Source organism: Pan paniscus, chromosome 19 (genome assembly GCF_029289425.2).
Source record: "Pan paniscus chromosome 19, NHGRI_mPanPan1-v2.0_pri, whole genome shotgun sequence".
Lineage (NCBI taxonomy): Eukaryota > Metazoa > Chordata > Mammalia > Primates > Hominidae > Pan > Pan paniscus.
Genome location: NC_073268.2, coordinates 49710221 through 49729030, shown reverse-complemented (window position 1 = coordinate 49729030; position 18810 = coordinate 49710221). Strand labels below are relative to the sequence as shown.

The 18810-nt window shown below is 45.7% G+C and overlaps 1 protein-coding gene across 1 annotated transcript; it reads right to left on the bottom strand.

The window, feature by feature from the left end:
• Positions 1-924: 924 nt before the first annotated feature.
• On the bottom strand, positions 925-14566 carry LOC129394366 (uncharacterized; the record flags this gene model as incomplete). Its single annotated transcript, XM_055101095.2, has 2 exons — positions 925-2662; positions 14283-14566. Coding segments are annotated over 2 exons (732 nt in total), but the record flags the coding sequence as incomplete, so codon positions are not given.
• Positions 14567-18810: the final 4244 nt, after the last annotated feature.

Sequence of the window (18810 nt, the reverse complement as noted above, 5' to 3'; positions counted from 1 at the left end):
CCAGATGGACATGTAGCCCCATATGAACACTAGTCCCCAGTCAGCTGGGGCCTGGGTCCACCTGGAGCCTGATGCTTAGCTAGAGACTGGATATCCACCTGAGGCCTAGGTATCTACCCAGGGACTGGTGTCAAAGTGGGACCTGAAATCCACCTGGGGACTAGGTATCCACCTGGGGCTTGATGCCCACCTCGAGCCAGATGACCTTCTGAAGTCTGATGTCCACCACAGGCCTGGGTGTCCATCCGGGGCCTGGTGTTGATTTGGATTCCAGTGTCTACCTGGAACCTGGAGCCATGTTGTCCACTTGGAGCCTGGAGTTTTCACCTGGGGCCTGGTAGACATCTGGCCCCAGTAAACATCAGCCTGGGGCCTGGTTGTCCACTTAGAGCCTGGAGTTTTCACCTAGGGCCTGAAGATCACCTGGGACCCAGGTGTCCACCTGGGACATCAGGCTCCAGGTGTACACCCAGGCTCCAGGGGGAAACAGGCCCCAAGAAAACTCCAGACCATATTAAACATCAAGTCTCAGGTGGATGCCCAGGCCCCATGTGTACACCAGGCCCCAGGTAGACAGTGGACGCCAGCTGAACATCAGCCCCAAGGTTGACACCCATACTACAGGTGGATATCAGGCCCCAGGTGAATACCTATGCTTCAGGTGTGCATCGGTCCCCAGGTGAACATACGCCACAGATAGACATCAGGCCTCAGGTGCACATCTGGCTCCAGGTAAACATCAGGCCTTAGGTGGATACCCAGTCCCCAGGTGGACATCAGAGACCAGGTTGACACAAAAAAATCCCAGTGGGTATCATGTCCCAGTGGACGTCCAGGCTCCAGGTAAACACCCCAGCCCCACTGTAACCATAACCACTGTAACGAGAAATGGTAGGTCTAAGTACCAACCATCATGCTCCTTGCTCACAAAAGAATGCTTAGATATTTTATTCAAAATACAACGCCATTCATCACTCTGAGCAGCGATGTATAGAAAGGAAAAGAAAAATAAACCAGGCCTCAAGGAATCCATCCAAAATGAGGTAGATATTATAAGGGACAGAAATCCCCAAATGAAATGTTATAGTTGACATAGAATAGTCTTTAAAACCCATTAATTTTCTCGCACATTTGATACAAAGCATTATTTCCAGAGACTGAACCTAGAAAGAATTGCTTAAGACTAGGAGTCTTGTTCTGGCCTGGATCCCACACTGTTGAACATCTATACTTAGTACACCACATTATACATAGCACTGACATGACCTGTGTGCATTTAATTTTCTAATACTTGTTCATCTCTGGCATACTTTATATATATATATTACATATGTAACATACATACATACAAGTACACACACACAAAGTATATAAGGGTAGGATAGTAAAATTGTGCAGTAACGTTTCTTGTGAAAGTGGTGGAAAGTGGATTGCGTTGGCGACATGCTGGAATGTGCTTCCATTGGCAGAAGTAAGGCTTTCAAAACTAGTCGTTTTCATTTTTCTCTAGCAACTGGGAATATTAATAATCGAAGATGTGTTGGTATAAAAATAATCATAATAATCACAATGAAGTGGTGTTAATAATTATATCACAAGATATAACAGACGTTATAGATATTATAAGATGTCAAAAGAAAGAAGATGCCATAAAATCTTTGAGATGATTTATACGTTAAATGCGGCCTCCTGTGCCGCCCTGGGGCGCCACTCTCGCTGGGTTCTTGGCGGTGCTCACCCTACTCCACCTGCTCAGCCCAGGCTCCTGCGTCACCGGAGTCACGCCATGGGAGCGAGGACCTAGCTGCGGCCCTAGACAAGGACAATGAGGAGGGGGTGCACGTGGAGTCCCCGCGGATAGGCTGGACGCCGGGCAGAAGCCTTTGCGGGGGTGCACAGCCTCCTCTGGAAGCCCTGGTTGCTGCCCGGTGCCTGCTGCGCCCTGCGAGCTCCGCGGTTGTGGAGCCAGGCCTGCACTGCTGCTCTCGGCCCCGCCTGCGGACCCTCTGCCCTTTGTCTTGCCCGTGGGGCCCAGGGCCTCAGCTGGCCCGGGGTTCCTGAAGTTAGCTGACGATGGGCTGGCCTCTGGGACTGGGTCGTGGGCCTTGTGCACTGGCCGCCACGTCACCAGCGCCAGGCCTCCCCGCGGTGCTGCTGGAGATGCGGGATGCCCGGGCTCGGGCTCTGCTGGGTCCCCTGGCGCTGCGAACCCCGTCACCTTCCATCGCGGCCACCATGCTGCCTGCTGGTCAGCCCTGGTCTGCAGACTTCCTGGGACCCCTCCGGCACCAAGGAGGCATCACTCACAGCCGCTTGCGACACCGGGGCCGCCTGAACCTCCGCCAGGGCTGCGCCGCGCGAGTGGCTCCAGCCAGCCCTGGCCCATGAGCCGGACTTTCGGCTCCCCGAGATGATCGCCCTCGGCAGGGATACACGGCTATGGAGGAGGCAGCGGATACCTTCCAAAGTTTGTGGACACTCTTCTGCCACACCAAAAGTTTCACCATCAGCTGCGATGTCGACTCGGGCGCAGAGACCACTCCGGGATGTGGACCAGGCAGTGCCTTTGCTGGGCATCCGCAGCGCTGACCACCCCAAGTGCAGATCCCCACTTCGTGTTCCTCCTACTCCACATTCCACATCCAAAGTTCTCTCACCATTTCTAAGCAGGAGAAATCAAAAGAAACTGAAATCAGAAAGAAAGAGAGAGAGAGAGAAAGAGAGAGAGAGAGAGAGAAAGCTATGCGCAAAAAAAAAAAAAAAAAAGAGCAAAACCTTTTGGAAAGCATAAAATGCCCCAAAGCCAAAAACTAATTCTTATCTCTTTTAAACCTTCTGCACCTCTCCAATGATGACTGTTTTTTTTTAACCACTGGAAATTCATAATTATTAACTTCTCTGGCATTAATGAATAGAAATTGAATCACATGTGGAAGTATAATTTGTATTATACGAAGCTTTTCATATTTTAAAAAATATTTGTCCAGTTTTTCTCCATGGATTAACAATGGGAAATCTTCAACATTGCTGTGTTAATGTCTCCTGAGATAATTAGATGTGAATAATCTTTTATAAACAGAATTTCCTGGGTGGAATTTCTCATCTTCAGGAGCTCCGTAAATAACCATGTACCAAGAGAACTGTGAATTTGGGAACTGCAAGAACTGAGTCCAAACTTGTCCAGCCTGGAAGCTTTTGGGTGATCGCTCTTGCAGGTGACTTCACTGCCTTCTGTTGAAGGGCCAGTGAGAGCCTGGGGGTTTCAACCTGCAAGAGCCTTACCATTTTAGGGTTAGCATTAACAATGAGGAAAAGGCATACTTTTTTGATATTCTCCGTATGTAATAAAATAGTTACCAAAACAAAGCAAAGTGTGAGTGGTGACTATTGAGAGGACCCTTTCTATCTTTGCTGGATTCCCAGAGATTTCTGGGTTTCTTTTCGAGTCAATAGCATTTCCATGTTAATTCTGAGCTCTTAAAACCCACAATATGAGTTGCAGCCAGTGACTAGAGTTGCAACCAGTGACTAGAGTTGCAGCCAGTGACTAGTGTTGCAGCTTGTTAAACTGATCACTGGTGGTAGAGCCTTTTCATTCTGCTCATTTCTTAAAGGGTCAGCTTGGTCAGAGATTAGTGCTACCCTGCCAGAAATAAGCAGTTAGGAATCAAGTAAAGGAGACAGCTAAAAGCGTAATTACTAAGTAGTGAGGTCATGGCTAGATGGTTGTTGATCTCATTTTCTCTCTGCTGCTGATTTCAAGGCTTTATACCACGTTTTGATGTAACATAGAATGTATACTCTGAAGGACAAATAGTCTGTTAGCTTCTTGGAGCTATACTCCGTTACTGGAGCAGGGGACAACAATTTGAAGGACATTACTACTTAGTTTAATCTGCCTTTGGCTAGAATAAACTTCAAGTTCCAAGGGCTGGGTTCAGTTGTTATGCAAATTTAGATTGTTGCGGTAAAATTTCCGAAAAAAAAGGATAGGACTCTTTAGATGAAATAAGAATTTAACTGTATTTGAACCCTGTTGAAGGCCAGAAAAGTTTAGGCAAAATCCCACGACTGAATACTCTGTGATGAGTCCCTTTAAATTCCAACGTATAATCTATGTTGGTAAATATGATACGTGCACTGGAAAAGGATGTGTATTCCGTAGTCGTTGAGTGTCGCATTCTGTATATGTCAGTTTATGTCAAGTTTGTTCATTGTGTTCATCAAATCTCCCTTTCTCTTATGGATTTTTTTCTGTTGGTTCCATCGGTAATTGAAAGGTATGTTAAAATCTATATTGTAGATTAGTCCATTTTTCTTTTAGTTATATCAGTTTCTGTAGTAAATAATTTGAAGGGATATTTTATATTTATACATATTTAAAATTGGCATACTTTTCTAGTGACTGACATTGTAAAATCTTTTTTATCTTAGCAATATTTCTTTGCTTAAGTCTAAACTGTCAATAATAACATAGCAACATGAGCTTTGTGCTGATTAGTGTTTGCAGACATGTTTTCCATTGTTTTACTTCCAAATGTCTGGAGTCTTGTATTCAGATAAATTAATTAAAACATAAAAAATAAATATAATATAAAACATTAAAAAGTAAATATTCTAAAAATCCAGCCAGAGATGTTTCACTTCTAATTGAAGTGTTTAGAACCACGGCTCTCACACTGTGTGCTAAGGTGCCCTGAGATGCTGTGTTTAACTGACAGGGGCACCAGCGGATAGCGTGTGAGTCTGTGTGTTTGTGTGTATATTCGAGATGGGGGTCTCACTCTGTCCCCCAGACTGGAGTGGAGTGTGAGGTCTAGGCTCACTGCAGCCTCTGCCTCCCTGAGTAGCTGGGACAACAGGCATGCACCACCATGCCTGGCTAAGTTTTGTAATTTTAGTAGAGACGGGGTTTTGCCATGTTGCCCAGGCTGTATATTTTCGAGGGAAACAAAGCAACATTTGCTGGAGACCTTAAGAACTACTAGCTGAGGCAGTTTATAGTTTCAAAAGTAGTTAGTTAGAAGTGCATTTCTTTACCTTTAAGGTGGGTGTTGTTAATTACGGCGAAGAAAGCAAGTATTGTGCTAAAGTCAGTGTGGAAGAGGAATAAGGTCCAGTGGTTGAGATCCAGTCTGATTTTAAGATTTGAAAAGTTGTGCTGTGTGCCCAACAGGCACACACATCCCATTAGTAAGTAAATTGTGCTTTTTTAAGAAAGAAACAAAAAAACTGTTTCTACTTCCATTGTGTGTTATTTATTATATGTACTTGCAAATCCATCACCAAAATAAAAATAATGAACATATCCAGCACTCATAAAAGTTTCCCCTTGCCCTTTTATAATCCCAAACTTTCTGTATCTTCCTACCTTACCACTCTCCCTGGCAATCACCAATCTGTCACTATAAAATAGTTTGCCTTGTCTAGAGATTTATATAAATGAAGTGTAGTATGGACCCTTTTTTGGAGGGGTCTGGCATCTTTCACACAGCATAATAATTTTGAGATTCAGCTATATTGCAGGCATCAATAGGTCATTAATTTTATGACTGAGGAGTATTCTATTGTGCAGATCGGTCACAACTTATATATCCATTTGCCTGTTGATGGGTTTTTGAATTGCTTCTGGTTTTGGACTTATACAAATACATTTGCAATGAACATTCATGTACATAAGTTCTTATAACTTTGAGTAAATATTAGGAGTGTAATAGCTAATAGGTTTAGGTTTAGTTTTAAGAGACTGTCAAAATGTTTGCCAAAATGGTTGTACCATTTTATATTTTTATCAGCAGTATATAAGAATTCCACACTCTTGCCAACACTTTGTATGGGCCTTCTTTTAAAATTTTAGACATTTTCATGTGTGTACAATAGTATTTTATTGTGGTTCCATAATGCCTAATAATATGTAGTATCTCTTTATATACTTACATGCCATCTGTATATATTTGGTAAAGTGTATGTTCACATTTTTTTTTGCTTCTCCCTTTTTTGTTTTTTTCTTTGCTTATTTTCTCATTATTAAATTTTAATAGTTTCTTTATATACTCTGGATTCAAATCCCTTATTAGATATGAGATTTGCCAGTATTTTCCCCTTGAGTTTTCTTTTTTGTTCTCATAACATTATCTTTCAAATAGCAGATGCTCTTAATTTTGATGGGGTCCAATTTATTAATTGTTCTTGTGCATTTGGTTTTTGGGGCTTCATCTAAGACTTTTTGATTAATTGAATATTACAAAGATTTTTTTTCTGTATTTTCATCTAAAACTTCATAGCTTTTAATACTTTATTTTATATTTAAGTCAATGATCCTATAAGTGACAGAGCTTTAAGCCAAGTCACTGTCATGCATAGCTGGACCCAGGGGCTTATATAAAATCTTCAAGAAATGTTCTCCTTCTTTCTCTTGACACTTTTCCTTTTGTTTTAGCCTCATTTTTTCCTTCTGAAGATGACTCTCTTCTCTCTCTGTAGCAAGAGATAGTGCTACAAATAACCCACTTTACTTTTTCCTCACAGACCACAGTGGTAGAAAAAGCAAGAGTCCTTCCTGATGATTCCAAAAAAAAAGTACTGAAACAGTTGCTATGATCCAAGGGTAGAGTCTTTTGCCAGAGCTGGGAATCATGATCACCTCTAGGGCTGGGGCTGGTAGGTTGGGTCAGGCCCAGTTGGTGCTCATTGAAATGGTCCCCGAAGAAAAGGGGGGCTCTCAAGAGGAGAGTTGCTGAACACCCCACCAAAAAATAGCCACTGTGTACATACCTACAATTCCTTGCCATTTTATAAGCAACTGGTTGGGTGGACAATGACTGGAAATTCAGTTGTCATTAACTTTCCTTTATAATGTCAGTAGAATGAGCCATATATTTCACATGTTGTGGGTTATGTCCATGATAGTCATTTCTGCATATTAGGTATCAATTTGGAGTATCATCTGAAGAAATATACTATTTTGTGATGTTATCCTTAAATTAATATTTTTAGGATAAAGAATTATAGGATGAAAGAAAAGTCTAGGCTAGAAATAAAAGAATAGAGAAAATGGGAGCATGGATATACTGCAGAAAATGGCCAAACAGGAAAAGTACTTGTGAGAGGTATTAAAGTACATAATTGATGTCACATAGACCTCCAGGAAATTACAACTACTGGCATAAGAACAAACTATCTGAATAGTCTTTGCTAATACTGAGTCTTTTCTGCTTGCAAAAGAAGTAAGAATGGTAAGGAATTGGGACATTGTTCAGATAGGCCTCAATGCATTATTCATTTACCTGTTGATGGGGTTTGGGGGTATTAATGAAGGATGTTAATAAATAATAATGGGCATGTTAGGTAATCATAATTGATTTGTCCATTTGGTCTGAAGAACATTTTGCCTACCTTCTTTTTTGTGGAGGGATTCATTTTTAATGTCATGTTGGATTCTGTGGCTTACTAAATGTGTCATTGCCTATTTATGGATTCTGAAGAATTTTATAAAATGTATTTGGCAAACGTTTTGAAAGCTTAGAACTTCTCCAAGGAAGAAGTTCTTTAGTGCTTTAGTGCTGCCCTGACAAATATGGTAGCCACAGCCATGTGAATATTGAGCACTTGAAATGTGGCTAGGCTGGACCGAGATGTGCTGTCAGGGTAAAACACACACCAGATTTTGAAGACTTAGTAGGAAATAACGTTAAACATATCTAATTAATAACTTTTATATTGGTTAGACATTGAAATAATATTTTGTATGTATTTTACATATAAAATACATTCATGTGTATGCATAATTAATATCTTCATATGAAATACTTATCAATTACAATTGGAAGAATGATGACTTTGCAGTGGAGAAATCTGGCACAAACTTGATCATGTGCCTCCTGCTGTGATGTCCTAGGAAGACCACAGCATTATTTCTGTGGTTTTCTTGTGAAAGATACATGACCTAAGTCTGGATGTGGAAACACATCAGATGGAAAAAGGTGAACACATCCTTCATAAATGCTTATGCTCTTTAAAACTCTTAAGGTTATGAAAAATAGGGCAAAACAGAGGAACTGTTTGAAGTTGAAGGAGTTTAAGAGACATGACAATTAATGCAATGGGAAATCCTGGATTGGATCCTGGATTACAAAGTTCAAAAAAAATGTATTTAGGGCACAACTGAGAAAATTTGGATAAGATTATAGCATCTGTTGATTGGACAGTAGTGTTGGGTGAATGCTGATATCCTGATGTGGATGATTATATTCTGGTTATGAGAACTTTTCCCAGATTCCTCATGATTTGCCCAGTGGGTTCATGGACAATGTGGCGATGATAGCAGGAGAAGATGCTACATGTTTCCAATAACATGAACTTCCCTGCAGCAGTGCTGCCTGCTGCCCAGATGAGTGCCCTGACTGCCAGCAATGAGCAACGCTGAGACCCTGGAAAGAGGAACTACCTTGCCTAGACCAGACAGATTTCTGGTAATGTTGTAAGAATATTTTTTCCCTTCCTTCATGGAAGTGGTAAAGAATTGCCATCACTGGAATAGATGCATATCGGAATATGGACTCCACTTCATATGCTTCTCATAGCATCAAATTATTTACATTTGCTGAGTTCTTATTCTCTGCTATCATACAATTACTACTGATGATGGAGCTTATTTTACAAAAAAAGAAGTGATGCGATGGGCTTCAGCCCATATTTATTGGTCTTGTGACATCCCACATCACCCAGAGGAACATGACCTCACAAGAATCAGTTACTTCACCAACTGTGAGACCCTGAGGGGCTGGGTTTCTATCCTACAAGATGTGTTAGATGCCCTGACCCAAGATCCCTCCTACCCAGAATGCATGGTTCCATGTTGCAAGGATCATTGTGATGGTGGTGATGATGATGGTGAGGATGGTGATGGTGAAGGTGGATGTGGTGATAATGAAGTGATAGTTATGTTGAGGATGATGAAGGTGATGATGATGGTGAGAATGGTAAAGGTGAACATGGTGATGGTGAGAATGGTGATGGTGGTGATTGTGATGGTGATGATAAGGATGGTGATGGCGAAGGTGGTGATGATAATAGTGATAGTTATGGTGAGGATAATGGTGATGAGGATGATGATGGTGAGAATGGTGATAGTGATGATGATAGTGATGGTAATGGTGATAATAATGATGATTATGAGGATGGGGAGGGTGACAATAATTATTATGGTGAGGATGGTGATGGTGAAGGTGGTGACAACGATAGTGATAGTTACGGTGAAGATGCTGGTGTTGATGATGGTGAGAATGGCGAGGGTAGGAATGGTGATGGCGACGATGATAGTGTTGGTGATTGTAAGGATGGTGATGGCGATCATGGTGATGATGATAATGGTGCTGACTGGGCTATGAGGTAATGGAGGCAGAAAAATGGCAGTTTCTAGGAAGTATAGAGCCAGCTGGGAACTGCAAGGCAACCTTAGTGGGGGTGGAAGATGTCAGGCCCCTGCCTCATTTCTAGACATCTGGGGAAAGCTCACCCCTCACAGTAGTTCCAGGAACCCCTCCATCCAGCATTTCCTTCTTGCAATCAGCATGGAGCTTTTGGGGTGCAGAGAAGCATCTTCTATTCACTGCACTCTGAGGGAAGGGAAAAGGGGCAGTGCTATTTATGAACCCAGTATAATACAGTAGGGTGTCATCTAATATATTTTGGGAGGATTTTCAGCTGAAGAGAGCAAGCCTCAGAGAACTCAGGTAACTTTATCTTCAATAGCATCCAGTTGTGATTTATTGAGCAGTTACTATGTGCCAGGCAACATGTTGGGTGGTTCCTTATATGTTATCTCATGAAATCCTACAGCAACACAAGGAGACAGGCATAACTACCCCATTTTAAAAATTGTGGTAAAATAAACTAAAATTTACTGTCTAACTATGTTTAAGTTTACATTTCAGTGGCATTAAATACATTCACAATGTTGTGCAACCAATTTCCAGAATGCTTTTCATCTTGTAAAACTACAATTCTGTAACTCATTTAAAAACAACTCCCCAATCACCACCCTCCCCAGGACCTGGTAGCCACCATTCTCCTGTCTGTCTCTATGGATTTGACTACTCTAGGTGCCTTGGAAAAGTGGAATAATACAGCATTTGTCTTTTTGGTCTGGCTTATTTTGCTCAGCCTAATGTCCTCAAGGTTCATTCTTGACGCAGCAGGTGTCAGAATCTCCTTCCTTTTCAAGGCTGAACACTATTCCACTGTATGCATAGACAGCATTTTGTTGATCCGTCCATCCATCCATGGATACTTGGGTTGCTTCCACCTTTTGGTTATTGTGGATGATGCTGCTCTGAACATGGTTGTGCAAGTATCTCTTCCAGGCTAGCCCCATTATACAGAAGAGCATAGAGAGGTTCTGGGAGGAGGGATGACCTGCCCAGGGCCTTTGGTGAGGTCCTGGTGGAGGATCTCCTAGACCACAAAGGCAGAGCTCCTCTCCTCACCCCACTGCCTTTCTTGGGACCTGCCTCCTGCTCCACCACACAGTGCCCACTCCCTGGTACTAGACTTGCTAAGGCCTCTTGATCCCTGAAAGTTCAGGGACAGGAACTGCTGGGCACAACTACAGTCACTCACTTCTCTGTCCCCTACTGCAGATTCTGTGCCAAACAGTACATGACAATGACCTGCTTTCCACTCTTTCACCAGATGTGGATGAGGCACCTACTGCATGCCAGGCATGTGTGGGCACTGGATGGAGACCCCTGGGAAATTAGAAGATGTGAGCTCCTCAAGGCCAGGGGCATCCCTTTCACTTGCTGCTACCCTGTGAGGGATGGAGGGGAACCCTGAGGCATTGGAGAAGTGCATGAGTGACCTAGCTCAGATGATGATATCATAGTAACCCTGTTTATTATCACCTACCATGTGCCAGGCATTGTGCGAAGTACTTTGCACACATTACCGGCTGTAAAGCCCAGAGACAACTGTAGGAGTGAATCTGTTATACCTCCCACTTTACAGGGGAGGAAACTGATGCCCAGAGAGGTAAACCAGTCTTCCCCAGGCCTTGCAGCTAGTCTCTGGGATGTGGATCCAGGTGGTCTGACTCAGAGATCCCCTCATCCTCTTGGTTTTTGCCCCTGTAGCCCTCTGGCCTGTCTCCAGGGCCCTGTACCCTTGGCCACCTCCAAGATGACCTGGACATGGGCTTCAGCAAAGGCAGCAACCCCAGCACATCTCCATTTGATAGGGAGGAACCTCAGGCCCACCACAGGAGCCCTGGGCTGCAGGTGGTGTAGGTGCTGGCTGAACCACAGTGCACCCATGTTGGAGGATGCACCCTAGGATGGGCAGCAGCAGGAGGTCTCCCTGCCCAACAACCGGTAGTGGTACCTGAGAACAAAGGAGGAGAAGGAGGCTTTGGACACAGGTGTGGAGAAGCCCAAGAGGAAGAAGAAGACTTGGACTATGGGCTGCTGGATGGCCTCAAGGACCCCCTCCCAGAAAAGGAACTTTGAGACTTATACCCAGGGCTGAGATGAAAGTGCTCCCTATTTTCTATCCTGGAACTGCTGCAAACCTCGGTGTGACATCACAGGGCCTCGTTTCCCTATTTGTAAAATGGGATTTTATGGGGGTTCCAATGAGACACTGGACCGAGAGCATTTTGAGAATTGTAAAAAATGTACAGTGAGGGAATAATTATTATCAATGGACCATTGCTCTTCCAGTAGTTAGTATTCTTTAGCAAATATTTGAAGGTAAAATATGATTTGTTGAGGAGGTTTGCAGCAGCTGAGGCCCTCAAGAATCTTTTCTGTCTCCGTTCAAAGCTGGCCTCTGACAGGGACCTTCTTGGTGCTACCCCTGTGCCCCTCATCCTTTGTGCAGGCTCCTCAGGGTTCTTATTTCTCTTGCATCTTGTGGTTCCCTAGTGGATGGCGTGCTCCATCTTCACTCAGAGCTAACTGCATCTCCTCCAGGCCCATGTCCCTTGTGCAGCACCCACTGCTGCCTCACCAGGATTCAAAACCTTCTGTGACTGACCTCTGCTGACCTCCCAACTTTATCCCCCCTCATTCTTTCTGCTCCTCCAGTTCCATGCCTGTGCCCCTCAATCCTGTGGCTCACACTCTCACCCAAGCTGTTCTCCATCAGGATTTCCTTGGCTCCCTTTTCTGCTAGGCAAATTTGTGTTCATCCTTCCAAGCCCTGCACAGATGTCCTCCTCTGAAAGCTCTCCCTGAGGTCACACAGTCCAGGAACAAGGTAGTCCTTGCTCCTCTGCTGCTTCTGGGTTTTGTGCCTTTATCACTTTGGTGTGACTGCCTAACTCCTGCTGAAGGGAGGCATTTTGGCTTTACTCACCTCAGTATCTCCTGGGTCCAGCTGGGTGTCTGGCCTGGCCCAGAATTGGTGCCCATCGAGGGTGTAAAGAACTCACAAGGACCCAGGAATGTTTTGCAAATAATACCACCCTCCCACACTTCTCCAATGTTTACTTTCTAAGCTCCTTTACTCTTTGACATTCAAATTTCTAAATGGCCTGTATGTATTTACAAAGCCTGGGAAAATGCCTTCAGAGGACAAACACACCCCACCGGCAGAATGTATTTGCATTGACTAGGATTATGGATGAAATTCAGCTTTCCGGCAAATGAATCATTTGGCATTGGCTGAGTATCTGCTCTGTGCCAGATACTAAGCTGTGATCTCTAGAAAGAGACATGAACTACTGACACAGTCCCTGACCCCGAAGAGCTCAGAATCCAGTGAGCTTGATTTCTTGTAAGTTAGAGACAGAGTTCAGAGCAGAAGCTCAGGCAGGAGAAGAGAAGTAAAATGGACACACCAGAGGCAGTGACAGCCACACAGCTGTCTGGGGACACTGAGTGCAGCAACAAATAGCTTAGGCTGCCTTGGCAGCCCACGAAGGTATCATGGTTTCCTATTGCAGCATCTCAGTGTTGCTTTTGTTATGATGATCTCTGCAAAGCCCCTCTGTGCCCCAGCCCAGGATGGTGGCAGCCATGCTGTGGATAAAAAGGCAGTGACGAGGACCACAGGCTCAGAGCTTGCACCCTGGACCACCTGGGAATGGGAGCCCTCCACATGTTCTCTGCCTCTGTGTTCAGGTTGGGGGTCCTGGCCAAGGAAGGGAGATGACCCCCATGCTAGGTCAAAAGGACACACTCCCGGGAACAGACTGTCTCTTCTTTCTGGGTAATTTCTGCCTCTGCAGGGAATGGTGAAACCAGACACATCCTCTCTGTTGGTATGACACAAAGACAGGCGTTCCTGCTCGTGGGCTGAATCTTCAGATGAGGGGAGGTGTAGCACACTCCTGTGTTCTGCTGACTAAGGCAGGGGCACATGTCACCCCATCAGAATGAGTGCCAGACCAATGGCTACAATAAAATCATTTCCAATATTCAAAGGAGTCACCTTCATTCATCTACAAATACTTTTCCTTTTCTTTTCTTTTCTTTTCTTTTTTTTTTTTTTGAGATGGAGTCTTGCTCTGTTGCCTAGGCTGGAGTGCAGTGGCCTGATCTTGTCTCACCGCAATCTCTGCCTCCTGGGTTCAAGCGATTCTCCTGCCTCAGCCTCCCAAGTAGCTGGGACTACAGGCGCCCACCACCACATCTGGCTAATTTTTGTATTTTTCGTAGAGACAAGGTTTCACTATATTAGCCAGGCTGGTCTTGAGCTCCTGACCTTGTGATCCGCCTGCCTTGGCCTCCTAAAGTGCTGGGATTACAGGTGTGAGCCACCGCGCCTGGCCCAAGTTTTTTTCTATAAAACCACCTATTGCACTCAGGATAGGGTAAATGATGCATCATGCCTGCTGGCAACATGGGCCCTATCTGGAAAGCGAGTGCCCACCACCATGGCACAGTGCTGTGCAGTGCCTGTGTGGTGCTGAATCTCAGGAGCAGCTCCCATCCTGTGAACAACTACAGGGACATTAGACATAAGCAAAGACCTCTGGCGGCCACGCCAGCCAGCAAGCAGATGCTAACCCTTTCCGGGGGGTCTGCAGGGAGGTCGGGCCAGTGGAGAGGTGGCGAGACCCATGTGTGGTCCCCCAAATCCCGCCCATGCTATGCAATGGGGGCTACCACACACCCGATCTGCCTGGGAGGGTCCTGGTGTGCCCACTGCCTCGCTGAGTTATGAGGGGTGCTGCCTCTCACATCTCACTGGTATCGCATTTGAAGGACAAATTATGTCTTCCCTTCCCCACCCTGTGGACCTCTGTTTCCTCATGTGCAAGTGGGGGATGATATGCTTACATGGTTATGCAGTGGGGGTATCGATGGGATCCATCTGTCAATACCCTGCATCCAGCGACCACCTGGAGCACACCTGCAGTTCGCAAGCTGGGCTTCCTGCTGCAGTGAGGGGAGCAAGCACTGCCTGGAGCCAGGGAGTTTCTCTGAAGGAGGTGTTGGAAAGGACTTGTTCCAGAATTTGGGCTTGTATTGGGAGCTTGGGGGAGGGTTGAAAGAAGCCTTTGCTCCAGATTGGATGCTGTCAGAGGCAGGGTGGATTCTATCACCTGGCATCTTCCCCAATCTTACCTAGAAGGAAGGAAGAAGACGAGACCGAAGCTAATGCTGCAATTGACAAAGAGGTAGTGGTCATGACATAGACACAGGGGAGGGGGTGTGAGGTCATTTTTGTCCATGTTTTGCATGAGCTGAGCCATGATAGCTACCAAGTGACCTTGCTTTGTCTTGACCCATCATGGTCACAGAGCGACCCTGTCTGATGCTGACAACCTGTGCAGTTCAACAAGAGAACACCAACGCCTTGCCAGCAGTGGCTGCTGTCCTCCTGAGGCCTCGCTGCTCCTCCTCTGGGGCTGACTGCTGACCTTGGGAGGTGTGGAGTGGGAGGGGAATATGCTGTGGGTTTTTATTTGCAGAGCAAGGGCAGGAGACTCTGATGTCTTCAGCTCTGGCCATCCTGAGTGCTGTGATCTGCTTCCCCTTCTTCCTACACCACCCCTGATCCCACCACGCTGCTGCAGTCACTGCCAACTCATAGTGCCTTCTAAGGGCCCCAGTGTCTCTGGGACACCCCCTCTCCCCTGGGAGGGAAGCAAAGTGCTCATGAAGGTCCCAGATGGAGGTGCTGAAAGAGTGTGGAGGTGCCTTCTTGAGTGTCAAAGTCTGGGATTCCAGCTTTCAGCCTCAGGCTCCAGGTGTGTGTGCCGAAGTGGAATATTCTGCTCTCATTCGCTCTCCTGCCTGGTCAGAGGAACTTGGGGAGTTTCCTCTCTAGGGGAGGGAAAGGCCCTGGAGAGGTGGCCTTGCCCTGAACTGGGAAGGGGTGGGCATGGGAAAGCAAGGGCCTGGGCTCTGCCTACTGCTTGCTGACAGCTTGAGCACAGCACTGCCTTCCCTGGGCTTCTGCCTCTTTTCTCTGTATGATTAGGTGGAGGTGGATGGGATTCTGCTTCTACTCCCAGTCCTTGGGCACCATGTCAGGTACTCACACACTTATGACCCCATCTGGTCCTTGGAACAGCACTGGGGGATGGATCTGTCAACCTCACGTTGCAAATGTTTGTTCTAAATCCCACACTCTGAAGTCAGAAAGACCTGGGTTTGCCCTCAGCCACTGACGGTTGCTTGCTATGTGACCTTGGACAAGTCGCTGCCCTTCTCTGAGCCTCAACACCCACATTTACACAGAGGAAGAATAATACCTCCCTCTTGGGCTGCTGTGAAGCAGAGCTAATGGGTACATTGCCTCCGGCACATTGCAGGTGCTCAAAGTGTTGGTCTTTCCTTCCCTTTCTAGGTCTCCATTTCCTCATCTACACAGTAGGGAGCAACTCTGTCCTGATTATAAATAAGACAATAGGTGAATGCACTCAGCAAGCCTGGGGGCAGGGATGCGTAGAGAAGCTTCTTGCAAAGGTGAAGAATGTGTGCTCTGAGCCCCGTGCTGAGAGGCAGGTGAGAGGACAGCAAGCCCAGCGACTGAGGCCTACAAAATGCCCCCTGCAGAGAGGGAGGAGGAGCAGTGTTCTAAGGCAGGTGGGAGGCAGCATCCCCAGTGCTTGCAGGAGGAGCAGGACTGCTTGTGCTTGCTCAGGTGGGTGGTAGGTTAGGTTCTTAGGCATCTGCTGGGTATCAGATGCTGCACAAGCATCATCTCCATGAATTTAATCTTTCCATCATCCCTGAGAGGTGGGCATTACAGGGGCATAGTGGGATTGAAACACAGGTCCCCTGAGCCTGTGTCTTTTCTACAAGGCAACTTAGTTCACATGTAATAATAGGACCCAAAAATACACCTGCTATGCTGTGCTCACCTGATTTCATAACATCCTTGTGACCTGCGAGGTTGGTGTACTGTCCTCATTTTATGGATGAGAAAACTGAGGCTCAGAGAGGCTGAATAATTTTGCTCATCCTTCCAAAGAACTAAAGGGAAGAGAGGTGCTATAGCTGTGGGGCCTTCTATTCCTGGTAGGAAGTGTGCAGTACCCCAGGCCATTCTGACCCTAGTGCAGGCAGGAGAAAAGGCACATCAACAAATCCAGCAGCAAGCTTCCACTGAGGGCCTCCCTGGACTTTCCTTGCACTAGTGCTGAGGGAGAAACAGCCTTGTTCCTTCACCTAACATGGCTTCGTGCCGCCCCCAGGATAAAGGTCAGGGTCCTCAGGTCTGTGTTTGAGACTCTTCATGGTCTGATCCCACCTGCATTTCCAGCCAAATCCTCCACCACAGCCCCCAGTGCAGCAGCCCTGGCCATCTGTCCCATCCCACCATCCTGCCTTGGCTCAAGCTGTTCCCTCTGTCCCATGCTATTCACACATAGAACAAGGAGAAGCTTGATATAGGCTAACCTGAAGTTTCCATTTGAGAGCACTTTCAGCTTCTGGAAACAGACATTTCACCCAAAATTCCAGATTCCCTGCTTCTCTGAAAATACATACATACATACATAAATCTGCTTTTACTCTGCACTATTCTGTTTTTTGAGACAGAGTTTCACTCTTGTTGCCCAGGCTGGAGTGCAGTGGTGTGATCTCCACTCACCGCAACCTCTGCCACCCAGGTCCAAGTAAGTCTCCTGCCTCAGCCTCCTGAGTAGCTGGGATTTACAGGCATGCACCACCATAGCTGGCTAATTTTCATGTACTTTTTTTTTAGTGGAGATGGAGTCTCACGATGTTGGTCAGGCTGGTCTCCAACTCCTGAACTCAGGTGATCCACCAGCCTCGGCCTCCCAAAGTGCTGGGATTACAGGTGTCAGTCACCTCATGTGTCCAGTCTGCACTATTTCTTAGTGTCAGACAATTTGAGACAAACAATGTCTTTCTCATTTGGACGTGACAGGGTCTAATTTTTGTATTTTTAGTATAGACCAGGTTTTTTTTTTTTTTTTGACAGAGTTTCACTCTTGTCCCCCAGGCCAGAGGGTGCAGTGGCATGATCTCAGCTCAATGCAACCTCTGCCTCCTGGGTTCAAGTGATTCTTCTGCCTCAGCCTCCCAAGTAGCTGGGATTACAGGCGCCTGCCACCACAGCCGGCTAATTTTTTGTATTTTTAGTAGAAACAGGGTTTTACCATGTTGGGCAGACTGGTCTCGAACTCCTGACCTTAGGTGATCCACCCTCCTCAGCCTCCCAAAGTGTGGAATTACAGGCATGAGCCAGAGCCTGGCCTCACCTGGCTAATTCTTTGTATATTTGAAGAGACGGGGTTTCACCATGTTGGCCAGGATGGTCTTGATCTCCTGACTTCGTGATCTGCTGGCCTCAGCCTCCCAAAGAACTGGGATTAGAGGTGTGAGCCACTGCACCCGGCCTCAATGTAGCTTATTATCAAAGTATTTACATAGAAAAATTAATCAAAGGGCACAAGCATTTCAATACTTAGGTTAAGATGAAATCTGTGGCCGGAAGAGTGCCAGACACACATGAAATGTTTTGTGCATGAAGGAACCACAACTTAAAATGATTTTCTGTTATTCGTTTTGGTATGTTATTTTGGAAATGTGATTAATCACGTATGTCAAGGACGTTGGGAAGAATTTCCAGATAGTCTGATATGCATGACATCTTAATCATACAATATAAAGCAAGGCTATCTTAGGAAATTAGGTATCACTGCCAAGGACCTTTACGTGAGAAGATAAATTAAAATTACAATTAAATTTGTAACAGTCAGATGGGCTGGCAGGCAAGTTGTGTCATTTTTTTCTCAGCATTTTTTCTTTTCCTTGATTCAATAAAACAACTTTAAACGCCAGCTATCTGCAGAACCCTCACTAGACTATGTTTAATGATATGTGAAACACAGCCTGCACACTCACAGATCCTTGCCACGTTCCGTTCCCATCCTCTCAAAACCTGTGTTACCCTGTGGCTAGATATTTCAAGGAGATGAAAGAGAGAGACGAATGAGAACCATCTTCTTTCAGGTCGCTCTGCACTGTTCTTGCAGGTAGACAATGATCTCTCCGGTGAGGCTATTATCCTTGGCTGGGGGGTGAGGACTTAATCCTAGAAAAGAGGCCTCTCAGGGTGGGGAGGTGATTTAAATTCTTACAAGAGAGACGCAGCTCCCCACCTCATCTGGACCTTCACAAACCTAAACTGGAACCGCCAGAAAAATGACTGACAACGGGCCACACAAGCCAGGCAGAGACGCGGGGAGAGGCTGACCACAGGAAAGGTGGACGTAGAAGATACCGCCCTCTGGCGCACAGGGCACATGTGTCCCAACACACACACACACACACACACACACACACACACACACACACACACGGACACAGAACTAAAGAGTGAGAAAGG